General features: G+C 44.3%; 1 protein-coding gene across 19 annotated transcripts in view; it reads right to left on the bottom strand.

The window, feature by feature from the left end:
* gse1b (Gse1 coiled-coil protein b) overlaps positions 1-25,219 on the bottom strand; it is a 709,689-nt gene that overhangs the window by 181,433 nt on the left and 503,037 nt on the right. For 2 of the 19 annotated variants that reach the window (XM_059993231.1, XM_059993222.1), the window contains exon 1: positions 2,986-4,264. The exons of the other annotated variants lie outside the window; for them this stretch is intronic. In XM_059993231.1, the coding sequence (XP_059849214.1) occupies positions 2,986-3,022 (37 nt within the window). In that variant the 5' untranslated portion in view covers positions 3,023-4,264. Of the gene's footprint in view, positions 1-2,985; positions 4,265-25,219 lie in introns of those variants that run through there. 19 annotated transcript variants of the gene reach the window in all.

Below are 25,219 nucleotides of genomic sequence, written 5' to 3' on the forward strand. Positions count from 1 at the left end.
ACAGTCACTGTCAGACCCACTCCCAGACCAGAGACGCAGTCACTGTCAGACCCACTCCCAGACCAGAGTCATGGTCACTGTCAGATCCACTCCCAGACCAGAGACACAGTCACTGTCAGACCCACTCCCAGACCAGAGACACAGTCACTGTCAGACCCACTCCCAGACCAGAGACACAGTCACTGTCAGACCCACTCCCAGACCAGAGGCACAGTCACTGTCAGACCCACTCCCAGACTAGAGTCATGGTCACTGTCAGATCCACTCCCAGACCAGAGACACAGTCACTGTCAGACCCACTCCCAGACCAGAGACACAGTCACTGCCAGACCCACTCCCAGACTAAAGACACAGTCACTGTCAGACCCACTCCCAGACCAGAGATGCGGTCACTGTCAGACCCACTGACAGAGACACAGTCACTGTCAGACCCAATCCCGGACCAGAGGCACAGTCACTGTCAGACCCACTCCCAGAGACATTCACTGTCAGACCCACTCCCAGACCAGAGTCATGGTCACTGTCAGATCCACTCCCAGACCAGAGACACAGTCACTGTCAGACCCACTCCCAGACCAGAGATGCGGTCACTGTCAGACCCACTCCCAGAGACACAGTCACTGTCAGACCCACTCCCAGACCAGAGTCACGGTCACTGTCAGACCCACTCCCAGACCACTGTCAGACCCACTCCCTGACCAGAGACACGGTCACTGTCGGACCCACTCCCAGACCACTGTCAGACCCACTCCCTGACCAGAGACACGGTCACTGTCAGACCCACTCCCGGACCAGAGACACAGTCACTGTCAGACCCACTCCCAGAGACAGTCACTGTCAGACCCACTCCCAGACCAGAGACATTGTCACTGTCAGACCCACTCCCAGACTAGAGACACGGTCACTGTCAGACCCACTCCCAGACCAGAGACACGGTCACTGTCGGACCCACTCCCAGACCAGAGACACGGTCACTGTCGGACCCACTCCCTGACCACTGTCGGACCCACTCCCAGACCAGAGTCATGGTCACTGTCAGACCCTCTCCTTGACCACAGACACGGTCACTGTCAGACCCACTCCCAGACTAGAGACACAGTCACTGTCAGACCCACTCCCTGACCAGAGACACGGTCACTGTCGGACCCACTCCCAGACTACAGTCAGACCCACTCCCTGACCAGAGACACGGTCACTGTAGGACCCACTCCCAGACCAGAGACCCAGTCACTGTCAGATCCACTCCCAGACCAGAGACACAGTCACTGTCAGATCCACTCCCAGACCAGAGACACAGTCACTGTCAGACCCACTCCCAGACTAAAGACACAGTCACTGTCAGACCCACTCCCGGACCAGAGACACAGTCACTGTCAGACCCACTCCCGGACCAGAGACACAGTCACTGTCAGACCCACTCCCAGACCAGAGACATTGTCACTGTCAGACCCACTCCCAGACTAGAGACACGGTCACTGTCAGACCCACTCCCAGAGTCACAGTCACTGTCAGACCCACTCCCAGACACAGTCACTGTCAGACCCTATCCCAGACCATGTCATGGTCACTGTCAGATCCACTCCCAGACCAGAGACACAGTCACTGTCAGACCCACTCCCAGACCAGAAGACAGCCACTGTCAGACCCACTCCCAGACTAAAGACACAGTCACTGTCAGACCCAGACCAGAGACACAGTCACTGTCAGATCCACTCCCAGACCAGAGGCACAGTCACTGTCAGACCCACTCCCAGAGACAGTCACTGTCAGACCCACTCCCAGACCAGAGACACAGTCACTGTCAGACCCACTCCCAGACCAGAGACACAGTCACTGTCAGACCCACTCCCAGACACAGTCACTGTCAGACCCTATCCCGGACCATGTCATGGTCACTGTCAGATCCACTCCCAGACCAGAGACACAGTCACTGTCAGACCCACTCCCAGACCAGAGACACAGTCACTGTCAGACCCACGCCCAGACAAGAGTCATGGTCACTGTCAGATCCACTCCCAGACCAGAGACACAGTCACTGTCAGACCCACTCCCAGACCAGAGACACAGTCACTGTCAGATCCACTCCCAGACCAGAGACACAGTCACTGTCAGACCCACTCCCAGACCAGAGACACAGTCACTGTCAGACCCACGCCCAGACAAGAGTCATGGTCACTGTCAGACCCACTCCCAGACCAGAAGACAGCCACGGTCAGACCTCCTGTTTGGAATTGTGCCAACTTCATGGGGGTTAACAATATCTTCAGATCACTGGGATAAAGTGAGGGTTAGAGAGGGTGATGATCAACTCACAAGACTGTTTTTGGGGTGTGGGAATGAAAGGCCAACCTCCCAATTTCCTGCACTTTCACAGACTGCATTCTCTCCACTGTCAAACCAATGCACCAAAACTCCCTGAGGCTCTCCTTAAAGCTGGAGTTTTATCTGCTTCGGTTTGGCTGTGAACGCATTATCAGAATTCAATGAGCTACGAACCATTTGCAAGCACCCCACCGAATGCAATTCACTCCATGTTTAGCATTCAAACTGCTCCGGAGTTTAAATCAAAATCAAAGTAAGTTTTAAAGTTTAAATACATTTATTAGCAAAATAAGTATGCATTGCCATACACTGCTTGAGACTCCCTTTCTCGCAGGCATTTACGGGAAAAGAAAGAAATAGGGTAGAATATACGAAGAACTACGTTTAAACAACAAACTTCACGACATATGTCAGCCACGGTAAACCTGATTCTGATTCTGTCAAGAGTTTGGAAACTGGCTGTTAAATAAGGCCGACTCAAACACTTCCAGGAAGCTTTCCTGAGACAGGGAGAGGGGTGATACAGCGATGGAGAAAACTCAGCCCCCTCCTTGGGGAAATAAAAGTAACTCGCTCACGTTGCCAAAATAAATAGTGGAAGCGCAAACAAAAACCGCAACCATTTGGGAAAGGGGTGTCTGAAGGGCAATGGTGTTTTCTTACCTGAGAGGTAGTACAGCGGTGGCTTCAATCCAAACATGGTTTTAACTTACAGAACCATTGTTCATTTGCAAAGGAGGTCCGCGGGCATGGGTGAGTTGTAAGGGGTCCGGAGAACGAGGAGCTCCCGTGATTCGGTCTGGCGTGCAGGTTGTCAGCCCCGGACCCACAATGTGCTTAAATGACCACCAGCAACAGCCTGAAACCACCGCACTGCTTCCATCCCCGAGTTCTTGCCTCAGTTGTCAACGTTGCCAAACGGTAGGTGCCCAAACACAGCCAAATGCACCGGGTTCAGGGTTATGAACAATCGTGCATCTTTTGTTTTCTTTTTTTCCCAAAAAAATATATTCCTAAAGGGTGCGAGTTGCAATCCCTTCCTCCCACTCAGCAATCTGAATGTCAAGGGCGGAGGTCAACGCATTTTGTTTCCAGCTGAGCCTGAGAGCTGGCCGGGGAGAGGACCGGGTGGGGGTGCGTTGCGGAGAGGAGTTGGGTTGCGATGCTCGTCAGGGTCTCCTGAACTGACGGGTCGGGCGAGAGGAGGAGCTCCACGTCTGCAGAGAGAGAGAGAGAGAGAGAGAGACGACGGGGAAGGAGGAAAGGGGAGGGAAAAAAGGGAGGAAAAGAGAGAGAGGGGAGGGAGGGAGGGAAGCGCTCCACCTCCTCCGTTCACAGAATCTCCCCCCAAAGGATCCGCAGGCGTCGATCAATCTTCATGCAAGGATCATTATCTGTAAATTGGAAGTCTGGTAGTGACACCAGATTTGTCACTGTTAATGCAGGAGTGGGGGTATAAAGGCACCAGGCATCTGTTAAACCGAAAGCTTCTCTCCTCTTCCCGCGCTCTCACTCGGATCGGTGAATGCGCCGGGGACTGACTCTCTCTCGCTTTCTCACTCACTCACAGAGAGATCCCGTGTCGAAGAAGAGCGGCTCTCCACAGTTTAAATCACCTCCAGGCTCGTCCTAGGGAACCAGCCCCTTCACGCCTTCCAAAACACTGACACAAATCCGGGGTGTATGGTGGGGTGGGGGAGGAGAGAGAGAGAGACAGACCGTCGAGACTTTCAAAGCGCCGAAAGAGACTGAAAAGGGGGCTTAAAGGTTGGAAAAAGAAACATCTCCGAACTGCCTACGCGTCCTTCAGTGAGTGACACCCAGGAAGAGGTTAATGTGGGCGAGCCACTCAAAGACCTGTTGGGGGTTGCAATCAGGTGTTCTATCTCACGTCTTACATCTCATCCGGCCGGCCAACACACACACACAGTGTTATCTGATCACATTTTGTCGGCTCTCTCTCCTCCCCCCTCCCAACTTCCTGCAAACACACACACAACATACTTTTCGGTTACAAAGCCGCAGTGTTTAACTCCTTCCACTCCAAGTCAATGCTTATACATAAGTTTATTTTTCTCCCCACCAGTTCGCACGGGCACAGTTTTCAAATGTTATGTGATGGCCAGCGAAATGATTAACATAGAGAGAGAGAGAGAGGGGGGGGGAAGAGAGAGAGAGAGAGAGAGGGGGGGAGGTGGGGAAAGCTGGGGGTCTCGAACTAACAACCCGTTAAATGGTACCGAAGAGGAAGTCAGCTTGACATAGTTTGGTCAACATGCAGACGCACAAATCACCACAGCAAAACAACATTTCACCTCAAATGACTTTTTTTAATCAAAAGTTCAATGAATAATGCATTGCGAAAATGAAACCACATCCTCTGTATCGGTCAGTACACAAAGATTTTTTTTCAGTTGATATTCCCCCCCCCCCCCAGCAAAGCTCCTTGTTAAGAGAGATAAAGCAACGTTAAAAAAGAGCCTGTATGTTTCCGCAGAGTATTTGCTCAGTCCCCTGATACTCAGCCACTAACGGTTCACTGGGTGTATAAGGCCTGTGAGTCTATCGGCTCAAATAGCTAAAAAGACAGAGATAAGCAATCACTTAATCTCCCCCTAACACACTCGCCTCAGCGCTGCACGTTGCCGAAGAATTTTTTTTGTGTCTGTGTGTCATTGCAAGACTGTATGTGGTGCGTTTGGTGAGGGTGAGGTAGGAGTAGAGGGGCGGGTTTGAGCGGAATTATCTGCTCCAGGGGCGTGAAAACACAAGTGCTAAGCATCTGGCCCATTTATTTGACTGTGACCTCCGAGGTCGAACTGAGCCCATTATCAGCTGCTGCACTTGGCGGCGGTTCATTGTTCGCGGTGCTGGCTGAGTGTCTCCCCTCGGAGAGTGCCAGGCTGTCAGCGAGCGAACAAATGCGCGGGCGCGGGCACACACACACTCGCGTCCACCCGGAGTGTTTCAGAATGGACTGCGAGCTAACACACATACACACAGGTCCCTGTTTAAAGAGTGGAATTCCGTATCCACCGAGAAAAGAACAAGCGCTCGCACAAGCCTTAGAATTAAGGTGATACAACAAAAGGATGGGCTTTACTGCAATTAGTCAACTCGGTTTAACAAATACCGGGAAGAATACGGGAAAGGGCGGGCGTGGGATCTAATTCTGTTAAGATACACATTGCACTGCCACTATTACTTAGCCAAGTCTCACTCACATCACTCTATAAACCTTCAGCTAGAGGCATTGTGAAAACAGGAAAGGCAGTAAGCAACTCTATCAAGTGCAAGTATTTCAGACGAGGCCTTAGGAGACCCGTCATTTCAAGAGTCGGGGCTGTGTCCCAGTCTTAGCATCTGTGGCATGCAATGTCTTTCATGTACAATCATTACCATTTGGGTGACGCGGAGTGCTGGCAGCTCACTCAGATTAACTCTCACGTCACAATTCCTGCAAGCAGTCTCACGCCGATTTCTTACTTAAAGTGATCTATGCACTTTCAAATGCAACAAGCAAACTCTCCCGTGACTATGTTTAAGATCTTCTCTAAAAGGGCAAATTAAGATAACTTCCAAAGGTTCCTCATATACTAATGTTATTAATTATATACATCTTTTGTACATTACAGGTGGTGAGCTTGAGTAAATAGAACCAGCAGGTTCAGGAACACATTATCCTACAGCTACTGTATCAGGCTCCTGAACCAGTGTGGGTAACTTCACTCACCCCAACTCTAGGCTGACTCCACAATCTATAGAATCACAATCGAGTTTAATATCACTGGAACATGTCATGAAATTAGACTCACTCACTTTCAAGTATTCCACAAGTCACATTCTCAGTATATGTTTGTTATTTTTATTATGTTTTCATTTGTACACTAGCTATTCGTCAGTCTTTGTTATTTATAGTTTTTCCATAAGATCTATTGTATTCCTTTATTTTCCTATAAATGCCCATAAGAAAATGAATCTTAAGGTAGTATATGGTGACATATGCATACTTGAATAATAAATTTAGGCCATAAGATTATATGATAATAAGATATTGGAGCAGAATTAGGCCATTCAGCCCATCGAGTATTTTCCACCATTCCATCATGGCTGATTTATTATCCCTCTCAATCCCTGTAAACTTTGGCACCCTTACTAAACCAACCTATCAAATTTGTCTGGGCATGTCGGAGTTTGGAGTTCAATCCCGGTGTCCTATGTAAGGAGCTTGTATGTCTTTCTTATGGAATGCAAAGGTTTTCTCCAGATCCTCTGATTTCATCACAGTCCAAAGATTTCCAGTTAGTGGGTTAATTGGTCATTGTAAATTGTCCCATGACTAGGCTAGGGTTAAATCGGAGGATGCTGGGCAGTGCGGCTCAAAGGACCTATTCCGTGCTATATGTCCAAATAAACAAATTTTCCTTCAAGTTTACTCTGCTATTTTGATACTTTGAATTAGTCTTTATAGTTTAACAGAGCAAACTTTATACTGGAACATCTGCAAGCTTAGAGACATTTCAAAACATTTGCAGTAAATAATATAGAAAGCAATTAAGTTAATTTATGCATAGGGAAGTCCCACAAATAGAGACGGAACACAAAGGATGTGTTTCTGTGTTTCTTTCAGATAGTGCCTTGAGGTTAACAGGATTGCTCTACAATGAGCTTGCATAGATGCAATGGGCCAAAAGTCAACCTTCTCCTCCACTGCAAATCTGTCATTTTAGGCAGTAACTCAACGACACCAAAGGGGGCAGACAGACAATGGCAAGGTCACAGCTCTGAGAGTACTACACTCTTTCCACAGAGCACTCCACTTTAGGTTCATGTTTCTGCAGTATAACACATAGCTTGTGATCCTGCCCTCTTCTCATTGCTACCGTCAGGGAAGAGGTACAGAAGCCTGAAGGCACACACTCTTCCCCTCTGCCATCAATTTCTAAATGGGCACTGAACCCATGAACATTACCTCACTACTTTTTTAATTTCTATTTTTTGCACTACTTATTTAACTTCACGAACAAATTTCATGACATATGCCAGAAATGGTAAACCTGATTCTGATCATTGCACTGAAGTGTCATAATGATACAATAAAGATGAGAACAAAATCTAGAATCAGAGTCTGAGATTGTCAAATCTCCAATGACCACAATTTGGGTGTAGGGTTCATTGAAACATTCTGCACCCCCTCACCAACTGAGAGTGTTGGTTTGCTACGCCAATTCTGCAGTCTCTGATCTGGTTTGCCCAGTTCCACAGCAGCATATTTACCCTACAGAGATATGGAGAGAGGAAAATCCTTCCATTAAATGAGGACAGAATGCTTCCATTAAACAGGAAGAGAAACAAAGTCAGTGCTTCAAGTCAGAGATCCTTCATCAGAACAGAACCAGCATCAGAGATTCACACCACCCAGCCATCCCTTTTTCTCGTTACTGCCATTAGGTAGAAGGTACAGGAGACTCAGGACTCACCCCTCCAGGTTCAAGAACAGTTACTACCCCACATCTGTCAGACTCATGAACAAATGTGGATAGGTGCACTCAATTGCCCATCCATTGAGGTGTTTCCACAATCAATGATCTCATTTTGAGGACTCTTTATCATGTTATTTCATGTTCTCGTTACTTATTGCTATTTATTTATATTTCCACTTGCATAGTTTATTGTCTGCACTCTGGTTGATCTTTCATTGATCCTGTTATAGTTACTATTCTATCAATTTGCTGAGTATGTCGGCAGGAAAATGAATCTCAGGGTTGTACGTGGTGACATATGTGTACTTTGATAATAACATTTACTTTGAACTTGAACTACAAGTCTTCCACAGATGCAGCCTAACCTGCTGAGTATTTCCAGCATTCTCAGTTTTGATTTTAGATTTGCAATATTATTATACTGCAGGGCAGAACGGTGGAGCAGTGGTGAACGGAATGCTTTACAGCACCAGCCATAAGATCAGTATTCAATTCCTGCCACTCTCCCTGTGAACATGTGGATTTCCTCCGGTTGCTCTGCTCTCCTCCACTCCACTCCCACATTCCAATTAAGTACGGGTCAGGGTTAGCAAGTTGTGGGCAAGCTGGAAGCACGGCAACACTTGCACAATCCTTGCTAATTTGACACACAGATATATATATAAAACAAATAAAGCTGATCATTATTTCCCTTGCATTAAGCAACCCTTAATTCCTGTCGTTAAATTCAGTACAAAATTAGAAACATTACTCTCTGTGTCTGCATTTGAATATAGCAACATAATCACCAGACTGACATTCTTAAGCAGGTTCACAACCTAATTATACAAAAAATCAATTACCTCTGCTCCTCATGAGGCAGGTGGTATTGTATACCTTATTCCACAATAAACAAAGTGTATGATTGTTATTTTTACAGATAGTTTGGAAGATTCTTCCATTTACTTCAATAACCTGCCTTTGGAAACAAGAATCTCCTCTCACCACACAGTCAATTGGTAAATGTGGCTTCACAACTGCAGAACAATAATTACAGCAGAAACCTTTTTATGGGAAATTATGGGTGGGGTGGGGTGGTCATGAAGCTAATTCCAGCAATATGTTAATTAATGTAAATAGATCTCCAGCAAGGTGGTTTCAATGCAAGGTGGGTCACCACTTTGGCTCTGCACCCTCCCATTGGCAAATGTGGAGGAAGGGACCTGTATAAAGCCACTTTACGGATGTGAGGCTTTTAACTCAGTGTCCGTGATGTTTCTTCTGACCAGAAGCTGCTTCTATAGCTCAGGACTATGCACCGACATAGACCCAGTTTTTTGCTGGTCTGTGGAACTGGTGCAGAAAAGCAGATTAAGTTCAATCAAGACCCAAACTGACATGGTGGCTGCATATTTAAAAAAAAATATCAGCTACTGTTACCAAAGATAAACAATTGTAAGCTGAGCTAACATTGCACTTAGCAGACTTAACAAGTCAATAAAAGTCCTTTCAATACACCCTGTCTGGGAAATAAATATAAAGAGTACACTTGCCTCTCACCTGCCTTTTCTGTGCACTCTTTGTGCCTCAACCAGGAGGATGTGTGTTCAGCCTTCTTGTGAACTGTAAGTCAACCAAAATTACACGTTGATGTGGAATGGTAGAGTGCGGGACCCTTGTGAACTCTGACCTTTGTAACCTCTTTGCTTTGCCCAGTTACTGAACCAGCATTTGCGTCAGTCACTCCTTGGATGGAAATTCTCTCTGCAAACTTGCTTGAAGCACAGAATGCATTAGAAAGGTGTCATCAGAGGGCACCAGGAGATAAAGGAGGATCAGATCCAGAGACAACAATAAGTCAGGATTAGTTCACATGCTGTTCTTTTCACCCCCCAAATGCTGCTTTGGGATTGTCACAATGTCTTGCCCTGCCCACCCTCCTTCAGCTATTGACAAGGCACAATACTATTGTGGGCAGGAAGCCCACATTCTGCCCACGGTGTGACTGCAGTACCTGGCTCAGTTGACATGCTGCCACAAAGCCTTTCAGTTACAGAGTCATTCAAATATAGCTAATCTCCCTGCCCGATAAAGTCTTCCTCTTCCTGTAGCACTAACCAAGTGCAGACACATGATGGCCAGGTCCAGGTACTTGGCTCTCAAACAGGAGAAAGACTTAGATCAATCTAGCTACATAACAACATTCCAAGCACAAGGGATGCAGTGAGTAATTTGATGCTGCAACTAGACATACTGCCCTCAGTGATATGGGGTGAGGAATGATTATGATATTGGGATTTCACAGGTCTTTGCAAAATTGCTTTTGCATCTTTCACCTGTCCCTGAGAAAGTAGTGTGAGCTGGGGTTGAGTGTCTCATTCTAAAAGACAGGACCACCACCAGTGCCACATCTCCTTGATATCATAATGGATTCTCAATCTAGTTTTTTATCATTCAGAGCAGGAAGACAGGATTTCGATTTTGGACCTTCAGATTCACAGAGAACGGCAGCCAATATGGAGCTCAACCACATACCCTGAGTCCTGAGTCCAAGCTTGTCATCTTACCATCTTCAAAAGTTAGACCATAAGAAACAGGGATGGAATTGGGACATTTGGCCCATCGAGTCCGGTCCACTAGTCTAACAAGGCTGACTTATTATCTCTCTCAAGCCCATTCTCCCACTTTCTCCTCATAACCTTTGACATCGTTACTAATCAAGAAACATCGCTTTAAATATACCCAATGATTTGGCCTCCACAGCTGTCTATGGCATTTAATTCCACAGATTCACCATTCTCTGTCTAAGGAAATTTCTTCTCAACTCTGTCCTAAAGGGTTGTCTTTATATTCTGAGGCGGTGTCCTCTGGTCCTAGACTCTTCCACTATTGGAAACATCCTCCCCACATCCACTTTATCCAGGTTTTCAATATTTGGTAGGTTTCAGTGAGATCCCTCCACATTCATCTAAACTCCAGTGAGTGTCGGCCCAGAGTCATCAAGCACTCCTCAAAAGTTAACTCTTTCATTTCTGTGGTCGTTTTCGTGAACCTAATTATCTCTTCAAGTCAATGTGTTAAGGCAAGATCCCAATTTCTTTGGGACATCATACAATTTAAATCTAAAATACAAATATAAATATTTTCCTGTATCTTTATTTGTTTCCCTTCACTGCACTTTCTCTGTACCTGAAACACTTATTCGTATCTCCTGGTATTCGCAGAATGGAAGTTTAGCCAGTAGCAGGACAGAACTGGGAAATTTCTGGGAGACTTACCATCTCCAGTGTTCCTGCATGCTCTGAAGGCAATTCTGTTTTGTTGCTCCTGCCACCATATCCAACATACACCAGGACCAAAGATTTCACTGACTGCTTGCCAGAATTTGCCAGTGGTTTACAGTCCGTGCCAGGACTCTGGATGTTTCACATCGACTGAGATACAGAGAAAAGCTTTTGTTATACACACCATCCAGACAAATCAGAGGAGTAGGAGGCAATCCATTGGCCGGAGGCCCTAGCTATCTATATTGTTGGTGCGGCACTGGCAGTACGATATCCAGCTGGTGCCCATCCAGCAGGCTTCACCTCTCCCTGCAGCTGATGGGTCCAAAGGAACGACAGGGACCGATATGGTTGGCACCAGTGGCGCCAGTCAGCATTGAACTCAACGTAGGACTGCCTTAGGGAATCTAACTCAGGACTTTTCCTCAGAGTTTACTTCTGAAGCCTTCCCCACGAGTGTGTATCGCCGCGAGGCAGTGGAGGTTTGAGATCAGAGTTTCTCTTCTCCTAGATGAGCTGTCAATCACGTCTGACGAACCCCATCTGCCTGATCCAGACAGATCATGCCATACATAATTACGTCAAGGTGGCAAAAAGAAAACAGAATGCAGTGTACAACGTGCAGAATTTACAGAGGTAGTCTTTGTAGTTAAATCTCAAAACCACCCTGCTTATGTTTTAATGGAGTATTGAGCAACTGGGTTTGTGTTATGATTTACCATATCCATTACTGGTCTGTGGAAGTTCAAGAAAATAGGATCTGCTTTAAAATAAAAATCAATTCTTATTCAATATATTCAGAGGATAACTGATAAGGCTTCACATTAAATAAAGGAAATGTTGGAAGAGAGGTTTTTATTTTTTAATAGAGCTGGTTAAAGATCAGAGCAGTAGATAGAGCTTGAGACTCTTTAGACCTTTCCCCAGATAATATAGTAGGGTTTTTTCCTAACACGTTTAACTAATGAGTTAAAAGTAGGAGGGATGTATGAATGAGCTCAAACCAAACAGTCTACTGCAGAGGAAATAAATTCTGTTCACTTGGGATACAGAAGCTGTATCATTAACAGAGGAAGTAGAACTCACGGCAAAAACTACAGCAACTCATCCAATAAAAGCAGGATAACTTCTACAGGAATTGCCTGGTAAAATGCAAAATCACCCTCAACACCTTCCATCAGGGTGGTCACCTCGCTTGACTGATATACCCAATTACCACCTGGAAATGTTGTTTCTATTATGAGCATACTTGGTCAGAAGGACCTTGCCTCAGTGTACAAAATGAAAGCAATGCAGAACGCATATAGCCTGCAATAGATATTGGAAAATTAACTAAAGGACTAAACGTGAGATCTTACATAAGAATATGGCTAGATGAAGAATCTTTTTCAACTTATTAATTTCACTCTTCCAAAATCCCAGCTTCGACTCTAGATAATGAGGGTACATCTTTAGGGATAAATAACCTGCTTCTTTGCTATATATTGACATTCAAAGATTCAAAATACATTTATTATCAAAGTATGTATGCAGCATATACAACCCTGAGATTCATCTACCCCACAGCTAGAAAACATCAGAAACAGAAACAGAGAAAAACATCAAAATCTCAACACGCAAAATAAAGAACAAATCGTGCAAACAGCCAAAGAACAAGCAACTAACACGGAATATAAATATCAAACCCCAAGTCAACGAAACAGTCCAGGGACCTTTGCCTCGGTTCAGTTCAATGTGGTGCTGTGTTGTTCGTTGACTGCAGGCTGATATGAATGCCCGGTAACAGGCACTTTGAGTCCAACAAACCATGTGACAAATAACCCACCAACCACAACACCTCCAGACTGTGGGAGGAAACCAGAGCACCCAGAGGAAACCCACATGGTCATGGGGAGAATGTTACAGGAAGAGACAGGAATTGAACATGGGCTGCTGGCATTGCAACAGCATTGTGCTAACCACTATACTACCATCCCACCTAGAATATTTCACTTCATTCTATTTATTTTCCCTCACAATGAATATGAACTTTTCAAGAACGAGAATTCCAGCAGGCCAAGTCTTACGTTCTTTGCTTGGATGTTTCCCTTTTATGCATTCAATGGCTGTCACAATCTCAAGCCCTTCCATCACTCATTTGCACCCATGAACTGGACCAAGCCTCAAGTTCATACCTGCAATGCTCTTGGATCAATGCCCATTTTTTTTTTGTTTGCTATGCCTCTGTTTTTGACACTTGGGGAATTTTCTTGCACCAAACGTGCTTTGAAAGAGCAAGCTGCTGTTGTTATTTATACAAAGGGCTGCCCAAAGGCATTTGTGGACTCGAGGAAGCACTTACTTCATGCGAACCATATTCACGAAGTTCAAATGAAAAAGTATTACCAGATGTGACTGGTTATTCTTACCATTCTCTATAACACAGAAACTTTAAAAAAAAGCACACACCAAAAATAGATAAACCAATTATTACAAGCTAGTGAAATTTTCATCGGCTATGTTTTGACAAGGTGTGACAGACATGTTAAAGATACAATACAGAAGATTTGTGGAGTCTGATCCAATGATGATAGGATTGTAGCTGAGTAGGAAAACATAAGCACATTAGGGTCTCAGAGAGAGCAGTACATTCATCTCAACATCACTGGTGAGTCAGGGAGTTGGAATAAATTCATTGGAACCTTATGGGGATTCAGGATTGAGAGCTGTTAGAAGCTGTCTATTGTACCCTGTAGAAACAACCCCGCAATGAAAGTTTTCCCAAATTGTAAGTGTGATGCATGTTTTTCATTTCCAGAGGTTTGTTCACAAGGGTGATATCCTACAGTTGTGAGGAGGATGTGTGAGGTCATAAATGTCACATTTATTACAATCTGCTGGATGTTTCAAGAACTTTGCATTATAGTCTCTTGAAAAGACTGCAAAGAATTCTGCATGCATGGCTTGCTCAGAAAGAAGGCTGCACTTATTACAATAGTTAGCTACAGCCCAACGGCACCTTTGCCCCTGAGTTGAGTTTCACACCAGTTCTGTGGCTTGAGCATGAAGATGCAGGTCAGCTGTCCACTACAGAGTTGGGAAAACGCATTCTTACAGGTGAGACGTTAAGCAATGTCAGAGAGAGCTGGGCAAAAATTATGTTGTACTGCGATGGACATAAAAGATCCCATGAGACTATTTTGAGGAGGGAAATTCGTCCCATTGTTCTGTCCAGTAATTGTAACTCAACACAAAAGCTAACTGTCTGCTCAGTACCACATTTGAGTTTGTGAACTTGTCGCTCATGAAGTGTCTAACGGAGTTCCTATGTTACAACTGTGAACGCACTTCAAAAGTATTTATTGGCTGTAAAGAAATTTAGGATGTTCTGAAATGGCTGTGAAAGACACTAATGTAAAGGAAATCCTTCTTGTGTGAAGAAAGTTGGAAAAGTTCCTGCATGATGAAAATACAATTGCTCAGGAATTTAATGTTCAACCACCTCTATAAAATTAAATTATATTTTAAGATTATTGAAAGAACTTGCCTGATATTTAAACAGTTTCCCCTACTGCCATCAGGTTCTTGAACCAACGTGCACTACTTTGGACTATATTTAATTTTTTCTCTCAACTTGCATTAATGTCACTATGTTTATTTTAGTCTACTTTGACATGTTAATTAAAGTTTATGTTAACTAATGTGTGTGTGTGTGTGTGTGTGTGTATGCATACTGTATATGGTGAAATATATATATATTTATATATATAGACCTGTTGTCATATATGCTGATGACAATACACGGTAGCATAGTAGTTAGCACAAACCTTTACAGTACCAGCGACCCAAAATCATTTCCCGCTGCTGCCTGTAAGGAGTTTGTACGTTCTCCCCATGACCACGTGGGTTTCCTCCGAGTGCTCCGGTTTCCTCGCACAGACCAAAAGGCATACTGGTTGGTCGGTTATTGTCAATTGTCCCGTGATTAGGGTTAATTTGGGGGACTGCTGGGCAGCACGGCTCAAAGGGCCTATTCCGCACAGTTTCTCAATAAACAACACACTTGAAAATTGAACCATTATCAGCCAAAGTTGGGAACGTGAGTTTCATTTGTCGCTGTTTAAGTAAGGATTTCATCATTGTGAAGAGCCTTATAGGGCCATCACTGATTTCCTTTCCAGCTTTTTCATGCCTGTCAGGATTCCTCAGCTTTTCTGGTTATACAGCTACTCAGTATGGGAAAACACGAGCACGCTAGCAGCCGTCGGACATCGGGCAAACTCTAAAAGGTGTGGTTGAGCACATCCAGGGAACTCAAACAAGCTGATTAATAATTCAGGAAGTGAAAAACGACATCAAAAGCTCAAAGCAGGGCCATCTGTGTTATTGGACGACTGCTGGGCGCAATCACACCTGACTGCAGAAAGCGATCCAGACAAGTGCAGTACTGCGTCCAATGGGACCACGGAGGGAGGTGGGGAGAGCAGATGGATACCTAACCATGCAAATGATGGCAAAGTCACTGTGACAACAACAGTGCTTCTAAATCCCTCAATTGGCAAATTTACAGGAAGCTCAATTAACTTTCTACATCTGAAATATGTGCACCGGCTTTCTACTTAAAGAGATTGTGCCCCCTTCTTTTCTTGTTGGTCTGTTGTGGCAGAAGTCCAAAAGTATTAGAGGCCTGTCTTCCAACAATGCCTTCCTTTTAAGGGTGTGCCTGCCTTTCCACAATTCTACGTGGAGATTTTTTTGTTTAATTCCTACTTAAGAATCTGTAATGTGCAGTTTAACAAGACAGGTAGGAAAACTTATTCAGCATCATTGCTATCTCCAGTGAACCCACTCAAGTACTTTAATGGCATTTGGGACTTACAATAGTTTATCCTAAGTGATTAGGATGCATGCTATTATACATGCTTACAAAAATAAAGAAGGGGAGAACACCGTAACCACTAATCATTGCAGGAGAGAGCCTAATGTAATTTCATTCCAGAGCATTAATTAGCTATTAGTTATGTACATTGGTAGCATGGACAGGAAAAAAAATGAGTATTTTAATCATTAGAGACTTGTAAATATTGGCATACAGGTGTCCTGGCTCAGCAGATGTTGTAAGTAAACATGGAGACAACCTGGAAGGTAAAAGGCACATCAGATCTAAACTGCAAGGGGACTGGAGGGCATTAAAAAGAAATCTTGTTGAAACTGTAATGCTTTATGAGATATCACTTGGATTGGTGTCTACTGTCTGGGTCTCCATCTGTAAAGAAGCAGAGACGTTTTGGAATTAATACGGTGTGGGTCCACTTGTTGGTTCCTGGTTTCGGGCTGTTCAGCAACAGAATGAGGAAGGTTGGCATGCAGTGATGAGAGTTCAGAAGCACATGAGGTAACTTCTTGAATCCTGCCAGAATCCTGTGAGGGTGAATGCCAGCAGGCTGTATCCTGGGATTGAGAGTCTAGGCCTCAGGATGGAAGGGTTGTCTGTGAGGACCTGAAAACTAGAGCTTCCTTGTGCAGTGACCTCTGTAATGGTCAGTTATAACAATCACATGCAAACTAGGGATAATTTCCTGAGACCAATTAACCTACCAAACTGCACATTCTGTCTTTGTATGTGGGAGGATACCAGAGGATCCAGAGAAAACTTATGCGGTTGCAGGAGGAACATTCACACTCCCCGCAGACAGCACCTGAGGTCAGAGTTGAACCCAGGTCAGTGGAGCTGTGAGCAGCTCTAATAGCTGTGTCGTACTCCATACTTCTGGTTTTGGCTTTACAAATAAATTAAATAAATAAACATGAATTAAACCACATTCAACTCCATGTCATTAAATCTCTAAAAAAAAGCTACAGAAAGTTCTGCCATTTTATGGAGCACCTTTGACATCATTTCTTTGATGTAGTCAAAGTTAGGAAACCTGATGGCCAATTGCGGTCGAGTCAATAAACGTCAATGAGATCATGAGAAGGTAAACTTAACTTTTTCAGTATGGTTGAGCTAGTGAAATACGAGTCAGAGAAACCAAGATGAAGCACCAGAATGTCTTCACCATTGCCATGGGATCTTTACATTCACCTGAGGGAGGAAATGGAGTTTCAGTTTATCACTGAAAGCACAACTCTCCCTCAGGACCACATCTCCACCTCAGGGCCAAAACTCACCGTCAGAATGACAGCTCTCCTTCAGGAGCACAGCTCCACCTCAGGATCAAAACTCACCCTCAGGACCACATCTCCACCTCAAGATCAAAACTCACCCTCAAGAACACAGATCCCCCTCAGCAGCACAGCTCTACTGGTGCTTTACAGCTCCCTCAGGACCATAGCACTCCCTTAGAACCACAGCTTTGTCTCAGGACCACAGTACCCCCTCAAGACCAGATATCCCCCTAGGTACCACAGCTAACTCCCCCCCCCCCCCCCCCCCGGGGACAGAGCTCACTCTCAAGACCACAGTTCTCACTTAGGACCCTAGTCCTCTCTCAGGGCTTTAGCTTGCCCTAGGGACCACAGCTCCCCATGAGAGCACAATTACTCTTCGGGACCACAGCTCACTCGTGGGACCAAACCTGCTCCTCGGAAACATAGCTCTCTCCCATGGGATCACAACTCCCACTTGTGATCCTAGACTTCCCTCAGGACTGTAGCTCTCCCTCAGGGCTGCACAGATGTCTGAAATATTATTCAGAAAAAGATCTACAAAGTGGATGAAGCATCACATAGGAATTTGGTGATTAAATACATCCCTTTACTCATACAGTTCAGAAAGCATGATCCTCCTCCCACATTCAGACTGACCTATTTGATCTTAGCTGTTAACACCATGACCAGTTGGACTCAATACTCTTTAAGTGATGGGCTCTGCTTCAGAGTGCCCTTCCATCTTCAAGAGCATGTTCCAGAAAGGATATACTATCCTTGAAGTTAAATAATCCACAATCACACTAACCTGAGTGAGAATGAAAAAGCCATTTGAATTCCATCCGTGATCACTCTCACACCCCAAGTCAGGAAGTCCTGAGTTTGAGCCCCATCCTATGGACCAAAATCTAAGCTGAATCCACAGTGTAGTACTGAGGGAGTGCCACACTCTCAGAGATGCCATCTTTCATATGAGACTTTAAACCAAAGTCCCACCTCCCCAACTGTTACAGTGAAGAGGGAGCAGGCAAGTTTGTTCAGGTTTTGCCACTGTTCTGCTTCAGCAGTCCATGGGGAGTGATGAGGTGGCTAAATGAAGCCTGTGTAGGAATTGCAGACTCTTCCACCAATGAGACAATGTAGTGACTGGCAGGGCTGGTGAGACGGTAGCTTGTGAAGTGGAGCACTGCTTATTCAGACCACTGTGTGCTCCAGTGCACGGCCTTGATGCTCTCAATACTATCCCCAAGAGCTCCTTCTCCTCAGCCTTTTAATAATGGATATCCCTCAAAAGGAACCATCTTTGCTATCTGTGGCAAAATTCCATCCACTAATTGGTCAGTGTTTTCCACTGAATGACATTTCAAAAGGGCTTTATTGATTGCAAAGTACTTTGGGACAGTTCCAAGGCCACAAAAGGCACTGTATAAATGTGGGTCTTTTCCTCTATTGTGAAAGCATTGTACTTGTAGCTTCATTGGCCCCATGGGGAGATTGCATTTGTGTGGGCAGGATATGGTCAGGACTATAAGCAACACTGGGGCCATTGCGTGATCAGCAGCAACTAATGTGGAAGCAGGCTCTTCAGCCCATCAAGGTCACACCAGCCATCAAACACTCATTTACACTAATACTACATTGCATTGAGGTGTACAATTGTTATTTTTTCTTATTGTTTCACTTTCCTATGCTTGCTTGTATCCTTATATAATTATTTCTATTGTTCAGTGAATTTTCCAGTAATTACAGTGCAGTTCCTTCTGTATTTTTCTAGGGACTTCTTAGTTTTTAGTAGCAGGTGACACGCAACTTGAAATTGGCTATTTTTATGGGTTAATTGTCACCACTGACATTTTGTTTTATCTCTAGTCTGAGTATGAGTCAGACTATTGTCCTTTCTTCTCTGGGCTCACCTCTCTTGTTTGCTCTGTGGTAATGTAATGCTTAAGAGAATGATTGCAAGCAATATGTTTCATGCCCATTTCTTGACTTCTAAAGAATGTTTGGATCCCAAAAGGATCAAGATCCAACATTCCACATTGTATGTCCCCACATTCCTATCAATTCCCTCCAGATTCCACAACTCACCCTCACACTGGGGAGAACTTACAGTGGAAATTACCCTATTAATCTGCATATCTTTAGGATAAGACCATAAGCTATAGGAGCAGAATTAGGCCATTCAGCCCATCGAGTCTTCTCCACTATTCAATCGTGGGCCAATCCAATTCTTCCAGTCATCCCCACTCCCCTGCCTTCACCCCAGATGTGGGAGAAAAACCATGCAATCACAGAGAGAACGTGCAAACTCCACGCGGACAGCACCAGGGGTCAGGAGTGAATCAGGTAGTGGAGGTGTGAGGTAGCAACTCACAAAACTGGGCCATGGACCCAAACACTCAAGGTCAAATCTTATAATTCCACATTCCCAGCATGATGGAAATGAAAGAAGGGAGCTTGTGACCACAGTCAAAGGCAGGTTGCCAACTATGGGCCATTTGACCGTGTGAGGCATCACAGATCCGATTCCCACCCAACAGGCTCACCACCTTTCAGCAGAAGTCATTGGGGTGGAATGAATGGATTAGCAGCTGCTTTAAAACAAAAAAATCAGACCACATTAAGTGTTGATATGGAAACAGTGCTTGCATAGGAGAATGTGACGGAGAGAAAAATGACAGATCTCGACTTGGACTCGGCCTTGGCAATGACACAGCTCACCTCCCGAGTCAATGCCACCGCCCCCCCCAATCCAGGTTCTGTTTATTGTACTCACATATTGGACAGACTGTAGGGAACAGTGTTAGGATCTGCTGCCCCATCTAGTGGTGGAATCCTTCTGCGACAGCCATGGCTGCACGAAGACAGGAGACGTGAAACAACACAGAAAGCGTTGGGAGGAACTCAGCGCTTTGGGCAGTGTCTATGCGGGGAAATAGACGGTCGACGTTTCGGGTTGAGACCCTTCAAGTTACACATCAAGTACTGACTATATGCATGGGAGATCAAATTTAACATCATTCTTATTCATTCACGTCATAGGTGAGGTCAGTGTTTAATCTTTCCTAATTAAGCTGGCCACCCTCTTGAACCACTGCCATTCTGTTGATGATGATCACTCCACAATGCACTGCTTCGTCAATGGGCTAGGATACTACCAATTGCTGGATTAGCTAAAGACCATCAACAAGGCTATGGATTTGGAACAATATCTCTATGAGAAGCAAGAGAAGCATATTTGTTATAACAATGATAAGTGGTTTTATGGTCACTGATACCAAGACTAATTTTCTAATGTTGAATTATTTCATGAATTGAACTTGTTTCCCAGATACCAGGATGGGATTTGAACAAATCACCAGGTCATTAGTCCATTCTCTGGATTAGAAAACTCACAACTAACCAACATCCTGGTCAATGTGACTACTAAAAGATGGCAGGTCCAACTGGTGGGTACTTACTGATACTTATTGTGCTTTTTTATATTGTTCTGTATGGTCATTGTAATTTTTTTTTAATGCTACATCAGATCTGGAGAAACAATCACTTCAATCTCCTTTACTGAAGAATGGCCATAAACAATCTTGAACTGAATCTAGAATTCAGGAGAAAGTTCCTGGCAAGAGAATGAACCAGCAGATTGTCCTACACTATGTGCCCAGCTCTGCGAGGTGATTTAAGAAATGCTCTCTGTTGTGGATGACAGGTGACAGGTGACATATATTTTTCATAATAGAAACTGTTCTACTTATAGGTGACATATATTTTTCATAATAGAAACTGTTCTACTTAATTCACAAACACTGCCATTGAGTTATTGTGTTCACTTTAAGAGATGGTATCTGATGTAATGACGTCACTGTATGGTGACTGCTTTTGGTTTGTTCGTAATGGAAGTAAAGAGCTGCAGCTTTTGAAAATGACTCTCAAATGCTTTATTCAGAAAATCCTACATTGGGTCACCATACCTAATAACGCTTGCCATGCTTTGGTTGTGCAGAGCAGTGGAAGGTCCATACTAGTGGTGACTGCTGACTTCAGGGCCTTTGCATCTTCTGCAGTGATGCAGTGGCCAAAAACGTGAATAGTAGACAACCCAAACTGGCACTTAGTGGGGTTAATAATCACTCCCTGTTGGCTTAAGTGCTTGAAAAGTATGTGGAGATGTAGTAGGTGTTCAGTTGTAGGTGCACAGGTGACAAGAATGTCATCTGGGTAAACAGAAAAAAATCTTAAGTCATTCATCAGAGTCCATTAGTCGCTGGAAAGTCTATGCTGCATTTTTCAGCCCAAAGAGCATGCGCAGAAACTCTATTAGGCCTAACAGGGTTGAAACAGCAGTTTGAGAACATCCTCAGGGCACACAGGCACCTAATGGTCGACCCCAAGTCCACCTTAGAAAAAATTCATTTCCTGACTAAATGTACTGAATCATCTTGAATATGTGATTAACAATCACATAGCTAATGATCGGGGGGAGGGGGGGTGGCTTCATTAAGGTGGTAGTAAATGCCACATGGACAGCAACTACCATTGGACTATGGGATCATGTGGAGGGGTGGAGCCCATGAGCTGTTCGACCTGCACACAATGCCAAGCATTTCCATGTTAGCAAACTCAGCCTTTGATCAGTCCAGTCCAGTCCAGTCATGGCCATGGACCATCGAGCCAGTTGTGGAAATGTGGTGCCAGACCCCATATGATGGTGCATGTGCTTGACAGAGTTGTCACGGGGAACTTACTGGGGGGGGGAAGACGGAAGACAATCCAAAGTCCATTGTGTCCACAAGATGACAGTTCTTGAGATCTACTGATAATCCCTTGGTGCACAGGAAATCCACACCAGGCAGAGGTCTAGCAATTTTAGCCAAGACAAACTCCCATGTGTGATGTCATCCACTGAAGCACAGCGTCAAGAGTCATAAGTCTGGACCCTGCTGCCATTGGCTCTCTCCTTTATAGTCAATGGGTGATGCTGGCAGCACATTCACTTGAGCACCCGTGTCACACAGGAAGCATCACTCTGAAAGAGAGTCCGTATTGAACAATGGACAACCCTGGCATCTGATGTCCCAATGCGCTGCCACAGTCGAAGCTGCATAGCAGTCAGCAATTCTTAGCGTTTTAGCCGAAGACTGTGTGGTAAAAAGATAGACTTGGCGTTGTCCGGTTTGGAGCCACAGGTATGACTGCTGTAGGCTCTGATGACAGGGCTTATTGAGACAGGGAATGGAGGAGGAACAATGCATCTCTGCCACACAAAGTATGGACAACTGGCCATTTCAGCAACCACCTTATAGTCCTTCACTCGTGTATTAGTGAGTGCTGTATGAATTTAATTGTGTATTTGATGCTTAAAGAGTTCTTAAAAAATAAAACAAGTTGGTGATTAAAAATATCGAATCAATCAATCAATCATGTGGCAGCAAATCAATGCATAAAAGCATGCAGTCATGGTCAGGAGGTTCAGTTGTTGTTCAGTCCAAACATCAGAATGGAGAAGAAACGTGATCTTAGTGATTTTGAATGTTTGGAATGATTGTTGGAGCCAGAAAGGATTGTTTGAGTATCTCAGAAACTGCTGATCTCTTGGGATTTTCATGCACAATCGTCTCTAGAGATTACAGAGAACGGTGCAAAAGGCAAAAAACATCCAGTGAGCAGCTGTTCTGTGGGTGAAATTGCTTTCCTCCTGACAGAGTTCAGTGGACAATAGTCAGCCTGATTCAAGCTGACAGGATCATGACAGTAACTCAAATAACCACTCATTACAACAGTGGTGTGCAGAAGAGCATCTCTGAACACCCATCAAACCTTGAAGTGGATGGGCTACAGCAGCAGAAGATCACAAACGTACACTCAGTGGCCACTTTATTAGGTATAGGAGGACCCCAATAAAGTGGCATCTGAGTATACTTAATAGTTGACCAACAAGATGTCTAGGGAATCTTGTTGTGTACAAACTTGATATCAAAGCTACAATAAAGTGAATTGTTCAACAATAAAGAACTACGCAGTATCCCTTATATAAAAGACATCACTTACAACATATAGAGACATGGTAGTATTGTAGTATTTGACAGCTTGGACTATTGATTGGGAAATGTGATTTGAAATTCTACTGTGGTAGTTGTGGAATTTTAATTCGTGGAATCTGATAAATCTGGAAGATTACAAATGCTAGAATTAGCAAAGGTTACAACTATCAGACTTTCCTAAGGTTTACAAATAATGAAACCTCTAGTCCTCTCCATTCTGATGTAGTTTTGAGGCCAGAGCCCTTGGTTTTGAAAATAAATTAGTAAATTAATAAATAGTGCCAGCCTCACTTGTGATGGGCAAGTAATACATTATGTGAGTTCTGCTCAGAATCAGGATGCACTGTGGAAAACAGCAGAGATAGAGCTAGAGCTGCCTGCCATTATTCCACCCCCCCCCCCCAATATATTCTGGGAACTGAAGGCAATGGAACCATTCTGAGTACTGATGCTGAGATTAACCAGCCCTTCATTGCCTGGGGCTCAAGTCACTGCATTTAATATAGTGAGCTATTGGATAGAGCCCTTTCAGCCCTATTCCCTGTAAATCCATAGATGCCTTTGTACTGGTGATTTTCAGTTTGAAAGATCGCTTCTGTGCACTGCGAGATAGATATATCAGCTGCTATTTATTGAACAGTTAAAGACTACATGACTTCATCCAAAACTAACACAACCCCCAAGTCAAAGAGTTCATAAAGCCGATGATTTTTCATATCAAATCACCTGGCATCATGGAAATATTCTAATTATTGCACAATAACACTTTAAAAATCCTGCTCTCAAAATCAACCCTAATCATTTGACGCTTTATCGCGAATTATCTTTAAGCATCATCCCCTCAGGAAAACCTATTGTAAGCATTTGCTTACATCTGGCTCAAAAGGGTCTAATTGTTAATGAAATTTATATTTGAGAGATGAAGGTGATGCTTCCACATGCGTCACTCTCCTGTATCTGTCAGGAGTGCGTGCTGAGAAAAACCAGGAGAAAGCAAGGGAGAAGATGCTTGATTTTTTTTTTGTTTAAAATGGAGATAGCAGTCCCTGGTTAGTCTGAAGTGCCTTAATTAATGGAGTGTTTTACTCTGTCTGTTGAAGGTCTCCTTCGGGAGCTACTAGGGTTCCCAGCTCAGTTTGATCTTTCGGTTGGATCTCGGCTGGCATTCCAGTGCAGTACTGAGACATCCGCGTTGCTGGGGGAAACATCTTGCATTTGAACCCTTCAAACCAAAGTCCCGCTATATTTCAACATAAAAGAATCACGTGACAAGTTGAAGAAGAGGAGGGTTGTTTATCTGATGTTCTGTGCTTAGGTTACTGTTGCAAGTATGTTTTACAATGCACCTGTGCATACATACATTAGAGCATAGGAGTACGAGGGGAGATTTGATAGAGGTGTACAAAATTATGAGTGGTAGAGACAGGGTAAATGCAAGCAGCCATTTTTTTCCTGAGGCTGGTTGAGACTAGAACTAGAGATCAAACGTTTAAGGGTGAAAGGTGAAACATTTAAGGGGAGGCTAGGGGAGAACTTCTTCACTCAGTGGTTGGTTAGAGTGGGGAACGAGCTGCCAGCAAAAGTGGTGGGTGAAGGTTCGATTGAAAGATTTAAGTGAAATTTGAATAATTTAATTTAATTTAGAGATGTAGCATGGTAACTGGCCCTTCTGGACCAAAAAGCCCGTGATGCTAATTATACTCATGTGAGCAGAAGTATGGATGGGAGGTATTTGGTTCAGATGCGGGTTGATGAGACTAGGCGAGGTAACAGTTCAGCACAGGGGATATTGGTCGAAGGGCCTGTTCCTGTGTACGGTGTTCTGTGACTCGATATGATGATAAACTCGATCACAACTTTGATCCTGGCAGAATAATTAATATTCATTCCTTTGTCTTGTTGCTGTAAATGGATGATCTGCTCACTATGGGAGCTTGATGTACACAATTTGACTGATACATCTACTTTTGGTTGCACTACAGTT

This window comes from Hypanus sabinus, chromosome 17 (assembly GCF_030144855.1).
Source record: "Hypanus sabinus isolate sHypSab1 chromosome 17, sHypSab1.hap1, whole genome shotgun sequence".
In the NCBI taxonomy this organism is placed as follows: Eukaryota; Metazoa; Chordata; class Chondrichthyes; order Myliobatiformes; family Dasyatidae; genus Hypanus; species Hypanus sabinus.